This window comes from Anneissia japonica, unplaced genomic scaffold (genome assembly GCF_011630105.1).
Source record: "Anneissia japonica isolate Jap-2015-1 unplaced genomic scaffold, ASM1163010v1 scaffold7370_len818893_cov191, whole genome shotgun sequence".
Taxonomy (NCBI): Eukaryota; Metazoa; Echinodermata; class Crinoidea; order Comatulida; family Comatulidae; genus Anneissia; species Anneissia japonica.
The window spans coordinates 258,950-270,322 of NW_022687459.1; the positions used below are offsets into that span (position 1 = coordinate 258,950).

The 11,373-nt window shown below is 36.0% G+C and overlaps 2 protein-coding genes across 3 annotated transcripts in view; one reads left to right on the top strand and one right to left on the bottom strand.

The window, feature by feature from the left end:
• The window catches only part of LOC117118680 (cilia- and flagella-associated protein 91-like), a 12,215-nt gene extending 1,848 nt beyond the window's left edge, over positions 1-10,367 (bottom strand). Inside the window, exons 1-16 of one of the 2 annotated variants that reach the window (XM_033263353.1) lie at positions 10,187-10,367; positions 9,716-9,792; positions 9,185-9,342; positions 8,239-8,385; positions 7,252-7,433; positions 6,538-6,715; positions 6,221-6,378; positions 5,658-5,840; positions 4,941-5,081; positions 3,992-4,179; positions 3,625-3,771; positions 3,054-3,424; positions 2,619-2,710; positions 1,682-1,921; positions 1,223-1,389; positions 479-511 (exon numbers count right to left, since the gene is read on the bottom strand). In XM_033263353.1, coding sequence (XP_033119244.1) covers positions 488-511; positions 1,223-1,389; positions 1,682-1,921; positions 2,619-2,710; positions 3,054-3,424; positions 3,625-3,771; positions 3,992-4,179; positions 4,941-5,081; positions 5,658-5,840; positions 6,221-6,378; positions 6,538-6,715; positions 7,252-7,433; positions 8,239-8,385; positions 9,185-9,342; positions 9,716-9,792; positions 10,187-10,253 — 2,520 coding nt within the window. In that variant the 5' untranslated portion in view covers positions 10,254-10,367 and the 3' untranslated portion in view covers positions 479-487. The remainder of the gene's footprint in view (positions 1-478; positions 512-1,222; positions 1,390-1,681; positions 1,922-2,618; positions 2,711-3,053; positions 3,425-3,624; positions 3,772-3,991; positions 4,180-4,940; positions 5,082-5,657; positions 5,841-6,220; positions 6,379-6,537; positions 6,716-7,251; positions 7,434-8,238; positions 8,386-9,184; positions 9,343-9,715; positions 9,793-10,186) is intronic. The other variant, XM_033263349.1, reaches the window with a different exon arrangement.
• Positions 10,368-10,430: 63 nt separating this feature from the next.
• LOC117118736 overlaps positions 10,431-11,373 on the top strand; it is a 3,094-nt gene continuing 2,151 nt past the window's right edge. Inside the window, exon 1 of the mRNA XM_033263418.1 lies at positions 10,431-10,895. The gene's annotated coding sequence lies outside the window, so the exon portion shown is untranslated. The remainder of the gene's footprint in view (positions 10,896-11,373) is intronic.

The window sequence follows — 11,373 nt, forward strand, 5'->3', positions numbered from 1 at the left end:
TGCTAGTGCCCCCCCCCACTTTAAAAAATGTTCCGCCGGCCCTGCATCTGCCTTCATGATAATAAAGAGCATGCATTACAAGTTAAGCATATTCACAAAGTAGCTTTGAAAAAAATAATTGCAGATTAAAACAATATTACTGAATTACAAGATACACAAAATGCACACACCTTTGATGCATTTGTTTAAAAATTGCTGATAGTAAAAATACAAGCTAAACAGTGATTAGAAAAATAAACTTGTTAAAATGATAACAAATCTTTATTTGATTTGTAAAAATGCATATAGTGAAGAAAGAGCAGTCTTTCCATTGCTTTCTCATTAGTGTTTATCACATCTTTATTGTTTTAAATGATTTGAATATTAATATTAGAAAAATATGCATTATGATGATGGTTACATTAAAAAAAACTAGTATTTTGTTATGACAAGACATTAACATAATATTGCATGCAACACTGAGTTTGATTTCACATACCACACTGTTCTAGTTCTTAGTGGAGGAAGAATGCTAGACAGAAGAAACCAGAGAATGTAATATGATTAAGAAGTTAAGTCAAGAAATATTATGGTACAGCAAGATAAATCTCTTTAGTAATGAATTTCAGGCTCTTTATACAAACATTGAATGATACAGCTAGGAATACAAAGATGAAGCCTGGAATGGGATGGGTAAAAATAATGGAAATACTGAAGCTAGAAATGAAGATATTAGAATAATGATGGAATGATGTTATAGGTCAAATATAATTGCACTAGTTAATCTATACAGGATTAGATAGGCATCAGTAATACTAAAAAAAATGTTTTTATGAACTTCATCGTCTCAATCATTTGTGCCTTTTAAGCAAATTCAATGACCTTTGGCCGCATCTCTGTCCGTGAATCTAACAGAAAGTGAAAGTTTGAGGAGTGTGTAATTGCACGCCTGTATTGAGTGGTGTTTTGAGTTTTGATGGTGGGCACTCAATTTCTTATTGCACTGTGTTTGATGTGGCCTGAGACTTGTGGAATAGAAATAAAATGTCTTAGTCTAATTTTTATAGGTCATTTCTTGATTTAGTTTTTTCTTCATTCATTCTCACTTTTAATTCTCTCTTTTCTGTTTATGTAAAGAAGCTCTGGAATTATGTTAAATTATATAAATGTAACATTATCATTATTATTATTTATAATTTTATAAGTGTAGATATAAGAAGTACAATATTTTAATGTGCAATACCTTGGGTGATTCAGCTCGACCACTTTTTGTTGATGAGCCTGAACCTCTCCTTGCACCTGATTGGCCAGATGCTACACGATCTAGAATCGGTGAGTTGCGAGATGCACTTCCGGGCCTTGAAGATGATGGTGCAACCGGTGCTGGAGACTGGTGTTCAGTTGCTGATCCTAAGTAAAAGTGAATCAAACTAATTTAACATTAATTATTAATTTTCATCAATGGTCAATAGATAAATAAAATATTAGCTATATATAAAAAGAAATTATGATACGATAAAGATAAAAATATATCAAAATGAAATTATAATCTGTAGCAATAATTCTTATAAATTTTATATTTCAATACTCTTACACAAATCTGTGTATTACTTATAAAGTAACTAGTAAGGATGTGAATAAGTATTCTACAATAGAGCCCTAATAATGATTTGAACAAGAATTGACCTTATGGTTGTCATACCTTTGCGAGATCCCTTGCTAGACTTTCTTGATGAACCTGCACTAGGTGGTCTTCCACTAGCAGAGGCAGGTCTGCTGCCCCCTGGAGTCTTAGCATCACCAGGCTTGGGAGAGCTTCTGGCAGATGATGGTGTTTGTCTAGACGGTTTCCGTCTACTTGGGTATTGGCTGATCACTTCCTCTCCTTCCTTGTGAATGGTATTATGAGCAGCCAGTAAATGCTTACGCTGAGTCTGTTTAACTGCAAAAAATCGCAACACAGTTGTACAGTAGTGTATTGAAAAACAAAAACCAATTATTGGTTTCACCGATAAGTTTAAATAGATACTCTGATAAAATCCATATTCAGCTACCATGCTGTACTTAGAAGGAGAGGTGCTTATAACACTGACAAAGAATGCACATAATGTAAGATAATACAGAACGAATTCCAAAGAAGGCAATGCGAGCCATTGTGGTGTATCACCAACTTCAGAGTTTGTTTCAGGGGTCCCAAGTTTCCTACAAGCTGCGGGATTCTCCCTCAAGCAAGCAAGAATCTCACGGAAAATAACCAATCTCTCGCAAATTCACAATATTTGCATGTTTTTATTAATTGTATAAATTGTATTATTAATTGTCACCCCCGGAAGTCAGATGTGTTAAGAAACCTCAGTCATTCAAACACATCTCCCGGATGTGGATTCTTCCACCCCTGTTGTTCAACTATCAAAGTAAGCAAACCTGTATCTAGTCCGAATAATTTCTGTCGGTTTGTCATCATTTTGGTATTGGCTCACACTGATGGTACAACCATGGATTTTTAATTATTTTGATAATTATAACTCCAAGGTATGATATAATGCTCATGGCGATACATGTTGAGGCTCAAATTGTACACCTGTAACTAACACACCTGCCACATAAAAAGTCAAGATATCATATTACACAGAACTTACTTTTTTCCCTGATTGTAAGTTTCTGAACCTCAGGAAGCAAGAATGAGTGAACCAGCTCTGCTACTATCTCTTCAGAATCTAGAGAAGTCCGTCTGTTGGCCAATGAAGTACCACAAAATTAGACAATAAATCAAGAAAACATCAACTAAATAATATGAGTGGTATAAGGAATAAAATGACATAATATTTTAAAAAAAAATTTAAATTTTATAATGCATGTTTCAGAAGTGTCAAAACCTAAGAAAATAAAACAAAAAAAAATCTGCTATATTTAAAAACACTTTACTGTTTCATTTTTTTCCAACCACATCTGTCTTCCAACCACTGCCCACACCCCACCCTCACTTTAAAAGCCCACTCTCACTTCACACCCCCACCCTCACTTCCAGAGCCCACCCTCTTTTTCACTGTAATCATCTGTTTTCATAACTTTACCTGTCTTCCATTTCATAAGCCACCTGATTAATCTGGTCTGCCATCACCTGGATCTCCTGCCGTGCTTGTTTCGATGCAGTCTGCTCAACGGAACCCATGATGATGTCCTCCAGGTACGTATCCACCGACTTCTGGTGCACCTTGATCACTTGCTTAAAGATTTCATCCTCCTCTCGTCTCCTCCGTTCTTCAACTTGTCGCCTGCCGGACTCCTCTGCTTCTCTGATACGCCTCTGGCGCTCGGCAAGCATGGCGAAAGCGTGGATGCGACGCTCTTCTTGTAGGCGGACCAATTCCTTGCTGAGGAAGTCCAGGGTGTCACCAATGCTTGCTCCCTCAAGACCAGACAGAGCTTCATCAATGTATGACTCCTATAAAAAGCAAATATTGAATTAACAACAAACATCCAGACAAAAATATATACATCATAACACTCTAAATGATTGTACTGCTTCAGCTTATGATAGCTTTATATCGCTGTCTCGCCTTTGTAGTGAAACATCACATGAACAGCATTCCTGGCTAAATGATACAATGTAACTATTCACCATCAGCTCCATACATACAGTACCTTCTGATCATAAAGCTTGCGCTGTCTTTGCAGGTTCAACGTCACCTGCTTTTCCTCCTTGTTTATCTGCTGTTCAGCCTCCTGGAGGGCATGTGTACTGCGGAGTTCATTGATAAGTTCTTGTCGTTTCTCCTTCCCTTCAAACATCTAAAGCAAAAAACAATGCATTATTAATCTAATATAAACCTGACAAATTCCTATGCCATTAGTTAATTGCCACAAGAAGATCATGAACTTAAAAATTGGAAGTGATCAATTCTAGTCAAGAGGAAACTTTTCAGTGGAGACTACTATCAGGGGGAACGTTTGCATGGGGACGAGTTTGTATGGTGTAAATTCGCTACATAGGACAGCTTGAATGTCTTACCATATTCTGGACAGCACGGCCACGAATGACCTGCTGGAGAAAGATGATGGCTAACTCTTTCTCCTCTTCCTGCTGGTCAGGTATGTCAACCGTGGGTGTTGGTGGCCTTGGAATTGGTTTCTCAATCTTCTGTAAGAAGCGCAGTGGCTTAGCCGCCTCTTGGCCTTTATTCTTGGCAGCTTTAATTCCTATTTGAGAATAACATGAAATAAATCAACATACATTTTCTTAGGTTAGAAAGATCATAGTAGTTTCTTAGTTTTTTTGTAACCACAGAGCCATTGCATATAGATATGTATAGTAAAGAATTTTGTATTTTTATTATGTTCAATTAAACTTAGATATAGGCTATGTCCTCACACGGCTGCTAACGGTTAGCAGGATCCGGATCCGGATCCTGCTAACCGTTACTGCTGTGCGTCCATACGAGAAGATCTCGATCCGGATACCAAAAATATGATACTCGAATCAATGGCCAATAAGAAACTGGAAATTGTAAATGGGTACGTGTGATTGGTTGATGATAAAAACGCGCTCAACTTGCTAACCGATAGCGCTTGCTAACCTTTAGCGGTATCCGGATAATGCTAACGGTTAGCTCCCGATCCGGATACTAGGGCTCTCGTGAACCAGGCTGAAAACATAAAATATATGTTATTTTGTAATAATTCTCAATGGAATGTAGATTCTGAAGTACAGTAGTGGTGTAATTGTTATATATTTACCTAGTTATTTGTGGACATTGTCTGGGTTTAGTAGTTTGATAGAATTGGTGTTTGTGGAGTGGGGCTATAGCTTAAGATGTTTACAGGGTCCTGGGTTCAAGTCTGTCATAACCATAATTCACTCCCTATGGCTCATGAGACCTTGGTTTATAGAATGTATTACTTCCATCCTGTGCCTAGACACTCTTGGATCTGAACTAAGTACATTTATTTGTTTGCTCTACCTTTGTAAACTTCATCTAATTCTTTCTCTTTTCGCTGAGCCCTCCTTATGAAGCCTGTCTTCCCTTGGCTCTTTGGTCGTGGTGCCTTCACTCGGGGTTGAGTCACATAAGCAGGAAGGTAATTTTCAAGTTCAAGAAGACCTAAGAAATTAGAATTTACTATGTTATTGTGTAAATGTACCTATGTAAATAAGTTATTTACTAGTATGATAAAGTAAATGGTATAAAATAGCAATATTTATATTTATCACAGGATACTGGGTTCCAGTCCATAAACTTTGTCTTAAACAGTGAAAATGCTTAAAAATAAATCGATTTTGGCACCAATGGCATTCCATATTACTTATTTGCATGGCCTTCCATAGTATACTTTTTCTGGGATCCATCTAAATTAAACACAACCGACATAAACCGATGCTGGTGGCACTCTCTGAGATTACCTAATAAAAATCTATAAATTAGAGACTTGTGGCAAATCTAATACAATTATAGCTTGTTTACTAAATTCAAAAAAACAACTTAATTATTTTATTCTAAATATAACAAAAATAAGAATAATTACCATATTGTAATTTACCACATGAATTAATATAAGTGTCACCAAGAGATGCAAAGCGGCCAGGACCCAAATGGCAGAGCAGGATACAGGGTCAGAGCCTTGTCATGGCCACCCCCTCCCCATCCTTGGCACTAATATCAATAGACAATTAACATTACCTTGATAAGTGGTCAAATATTTACTCTTCACAACATTCTGTTCTGATCCCTTATCCAGGAAGACACCAAGTCGCGTCATCGGCGCATACACCTGAGAATCATACTCTGCGTAGGATTTAGTGATATCCCGGCGTTCCAGTTTGCCTTCAACTTTACGACGCTTCTCTGTCAATCTCCGAATAGCTGTAGTTTAGAGAAGTAAACAGTAATAAGGAGGGGTCCAATGAAATTAATTATTCAATAGAGATGGAAAGTAGGAGGAATGAGTAGATTAAAACAATTAAGTTTTCTCTGATTTACTACAAAAATCCATGATTACCAGACGAATTAAATGGCAAAGAATATATAGGAATGGTGGTATTAATATTCGCCTGATAATTGGTGAGGAAATTATGGTTTTTTTTTAAGTTTTGAATGTTAATAACTTACTTAAATATGAAAAGTAAAAGAAAACAGACAATGTTTAAGGTTTGTCACATAACGTTTGAGAGGTTGGGCAGAGCTTAAAAAGAGCTTGCAAATTTGTTCACTAAATATAACATGCCCTTTTTTAATATGCTTACTTTTTATATGTTCTTTTCTTATCCATGCCACTTTCTTTTCCTTTTCCTTCTGTTTTTTGCTCCACAGTTTGTCCAGTCGTTTACTATTCAACTCCATGTGGTTTTCCTCTCTCTCCTTAAGGATCTTCTGCAGCATTTCTAACCTGGCTTCCTGTAATCTATTAAAAACATTTTTTTTAGAAATTCATGCTTTGGTGATCTCCCATTTAAAAAAAAAATTCCTTCTGAAGTTATATATGTGTGTATATACAACTATCCTTTATGCACACAAACAGGACATATGAATGGCTCAATAGAATATAAGATTGTAGACTCACTTTTCGATTTCTTCCTCTCTTAGAGCCCACTCTTTCCTCTCCATCTCCTCCATCATTCTCTTTCTTTTCTCCAGCTGGCTAACATCATTCAATGGTGGCAGTGTTTCCTCCCAAGCTCTCTTGGCACGAGCTCTCTCAATCATTTCTACTTCAGCTAGACCAGCAGGTAAACCATGACCTATAAAATAATAACATTTATAATAAATAATAATAAAATTGTACCAACAATCACCATAGCCACATCGAGAAGAAAGAAATGGAGAAAGTTGTAAAATATCAGGATCTAGAAAAGATGAAAAATAAAAACAAAATGATGGAAAATAAAAACAAAATGATGGAAAATAAAAACAGTGGTCACTCGAAGAAATTAAAGGAAAGACTGGAGCACATTGGTATAGAGACCAGGATAGATGAGCTTCAGGAATAGGATTCATGGCAGGGATTCTTATGAATCAGGAAGGTCCTAGAAGTCTTCAGGAATAATGTAATTCCATGGGAGAACAAAAAAAACAATAGAAATATTAACAATACTGATGATATATTAATAATAAATAACCAACAATATTTATTATATATATTTATCAATTTTTATCTCTGGTACTGTGTATCCATGTTTTGTGTGTGTATATGCATACATATGATACACACATATTTTTTTTCCAGGATGATGCCCATCTTGTAGAATGACAAATGGGTCAAATTAGTAAAGCTCACCATATGATAAGGTTGCCAGGGTAAGCAGCTCTGGTTGGGATCCTGGTCGGACAACATACTCGGGAGTATATGGGTCAGTTTGAGTCTCGCTCTCCCGATAATCTGTTTGGATTTCAACCGTCCTCGTGAGCGGTGTTGGTGCCCTCTCTTGCATGTGCTCATGATGTCCAAGGGGATCCATTCTATTTCATGAGAAAAAAATAAGTACAGTACTACAATTAGGAGAAACTGCAATCATTGGATACAAGATACAAGATATTTTTTAAAGAATTATAATGGTGACTCAATGTGGCATCAATTTTGTTTATGTGAATAGCTTAGGGTCCTGGGTTCAATTCCTGTCAGCAGGACTTTTTCTCACAACTAAAAACAACTCTACTCCCTAAGCCTCAATAAGAGACTTGGTTTATAAAGCATCGTTCCACCCTGTAAGAGGTGAGTGTACTTGCTGTTGGATGTAAAGGAAATTAATGTGATGATGATGATGATGATGACGATCATGATGATGATGATGGTCATGATGATGAATGTTGATGATGATGATGATTATGATGATGCCAATGAATGATGATGTGGATGTTGATAATGTGAAGATGGTAATGATTATGGTAAATATGATGTTGGTGGTGGTGGTGACAAGAATAAATATGATGATGATGATGATGATGATGATGATGAAAATGATAAAATGATGGTGATAATGATAAAAGATACTGATAATAAAATTGATGGTGATGATTACGACGATGACAGATAGGGATGATGATCTATAATGATGATGGTGATGTGATTATGTGAAGATGGTAATGGTAAAGATGATGGTGGTAATGAGTATGATAAATATGATGATGATGGTGATAATGATGAAATATGTTTATGATAATGATGGCAAAAATGATGATAAAGTAATAAAGATAACAACCATATCTGTGACAATAATGAGGAATCAACTCAACAGTTGACGAACCTCTACTGAGCTCAACATACCTAGATTGCTGCAAAATCACTTCTGGTGGAACCTGTTGAAGGAATGGAATAATCGGGCGACGGAAATATCGATAGCGGTTTCTGCCAGACACTTGTGGATCAGCAAAAGTCTTGGGAGGAACTTGAAGGTGTGGGGCATAGTTAAACCTGTGGAGAACAATAACATATACAATAATAATAAAACTACTGACTGTATATAGAAAAAAAAACAAGTTCTCGTAATCTTGAAAGCTCCGATGAGGGCAGTATAATAGAGCTAAACAAGATCTATCAATGCACCAACTATTAATCAATCAGACAAGTGTTTCTAGAGCTCCTCATGAGGGCAGTATAATAGAGGCAGTAGAGCTATAAAGATCTATTAATCAACTATTAATCAATCAGCCTCATGAGGACAGTATAATAGAGGCAGTAGATCTAAAAAAGGTATATTAATATCAGCCAAGTGTTTCTAGAGCTCCTCATGAGGGCAGTATAATAGGAGGCAGTAGATCAAATTAAGATCTATTAATCAATCAACTATTAATCAATCAGCCTCATGAGGGCAGTATAATAGAGACAGTAGATCTAAAAACGGTATATTAATCCATCAGCCGAGTGTTTCTAGAGCTCCTCATCGGAGCTAAAAATTCTACAATTTATTTAATCAATAATATTTAATGTAAAGACCTTCCAGACTATAAAATTTTATTTTACAAAAACATGTGTCATGCCAAAATATGTTAGGCACATCATATCATATATAGGCACATCATGACTATATATAGGCATACAACAGAAAATTTGATAGCGAGGACAAAGCTTTAGAATGAGGCCTCTGATTGCTTGCACAGACCAGCATCCTCCTTTGTTTTATTTTTTTAAATTTCCACTATTAGGGTGACAAATTACTGTACTTTTGTAAAATTGTATTTTTTATTTATTTATTTTTTTAAAGTGTCCTTACGTTGTATATCTTATAAGTGCCTCCCGATTTTGTTCAGCATAGCCGCGCCACTGTCGAGATATGAATTTGGGCACCGGATCTGTGGATTCCAGGCGCATCGTAAACCGAGGGTGATGGCGGAGTTCACTAAATATAGTGTTGTACTGTGGCACTCGTTTCTGTAAAATAAAATACAAGACTTTCATTATGAAAAATATTGTGGTTTTACAGCTTCAGTGTAAGTAGGGCAGCATATCTGGGTCTTTTGCCTCCTCTTGGCACTAAACATGCGAGTTTTGAGCTTATCGGCTAGACTACCCATCTCTATTTCTATGACAACAATCCTTAAATGCAGAAAAGTATATTTGCATAGAACAGGCTGATACATAATGTGATGATAAAAAACCAGATATTATTTTTCTTTCTCTGTGGATATTCAGCCAGTAATGCATAGTTTTTAGGTTGGGAAAACAACTACAGTAATAGAATTAGTGAAGTAATAATAATATAGTAGTAGTACTGTAGTGTAAGTTAACTGAAAAAGATACTTACAACACGATCTGTATTCGTGTGTGCCTTGAATGTTGCCCTTGCATGATCTCGTTCACTGGAAAGTGTGTGTACTGTATCTGTAGTAATGAAGATGTTTATTATTTATTATCTACCAATTCTACTAGTAGTAACAGTATAGGTAAAATAGCCTAGGCATAGGCCTAGGCCTGAAAACAGTGAAATTAAAACTTTTTAAAAAAGTACTAGGATCCTATACAGTAACTGGCCTAAATTAAAAAACTAGGCTAGGCTAGGCCTAGGGACTAGTAGTAGTAGGTCTAGGGCCTAATGTCATGACATCCTCATTTAGAGGAGCAAAAAAAAAAGCAAAAAAAAAAAAAAAAAAAAAAAATCACCTAGGCCTAACCCCTATATCCTCCGTCGCGCGCTGCGAGCGTTAGTCTGCTGATGCCGATGAAGCTGGCTTGAATGGGGGTCTGGGGCTAGAATTTTGTTGTTGATCATACTTACCATACAAATAATCATGAGTCCTAGTGGGGTTTACCACAGGCTTACGTACTGTGTGAGTCATAGACATCCTGGGATTTATAAATTGCTAACCGACAAGACTCTAATTTGGATGTAATCTTCACTTTTTGCGAAGCATGTTGACTTTTTTTTCCTTTACAACAAATCTATCATAGGCGTCAACGATCCCATGGAAACAGGACATGCGCAGAAAGATGAGGCTATTCGCTTCTGTGTTACACGTAATAATAACTAAACCCACTTCGTTTTCTAAGCTGAAAATATTAATAATTATAAGAAAAATATTTAGCAGTAGTCTTTTGAATTATGTATACGAGTAAAATATTGAGTTATTTTAGTGGAAACTAAATCACAAGATTCATCAACTGAGGGCGTGTGCCAAAGCTAAAGGAACAAACAGCAAACCACTCAGTCAACGGTGTAGTTCAACACGTCGATTTTTTAAGGGCACCTAATAAAAAACAAATGCTTCCTTAGTCTAGCAGACGCGTAAGCATTGAATCACTCATAGGAACTGTGACAAAGTTTCCCCTCATTTGCTGAATAAATGGCTGTGATTCAAGGAAGGGATTTTTTGTAATTTTACAAGCGATTTTATTGCAAATAGGCCTTCAAGTCCGGACTCAAGACTGTCTATGGAAATTCTTGTTCAGCAGTCTCATTATTACAGAAGAACAATATTATAGAAGAGGTTTGTATATAACATATAGCGCTTATTTTATATAGTGACGCTATAATAGGAATATTGTTCAAACCCTCCTACGTAATGCAATTACTTCATGAAGACGTAGCCTATATATTATATAAAAACACATTGTGTTTCCCGGCCGCAAGCAGAGTCACTGTTCATTCAGTTTATTGATTCATCCATAGAAATGTACTCGTGCGATAAGTAAGCCGCCCATTGTTGACTTTCATTTTCTCCACTGAACGAAGTTAATCAATATTCTAATTAAAAATAATTCATTTGACATTTCTATTTTTTTCGAAACGAATTGTAAATAAATATTGTTATAAATCTTATAAGCAGTACCCGGTTTACTTATTATTAATCCCACTATTGTTATATAATTATATATACTGTAATATATATGTGTGTGTGTGGTCTCTTATACACATCTAGATGTGTATAAGAGACAGATTAATCAATCAGCCTCATGAGGGCAGTA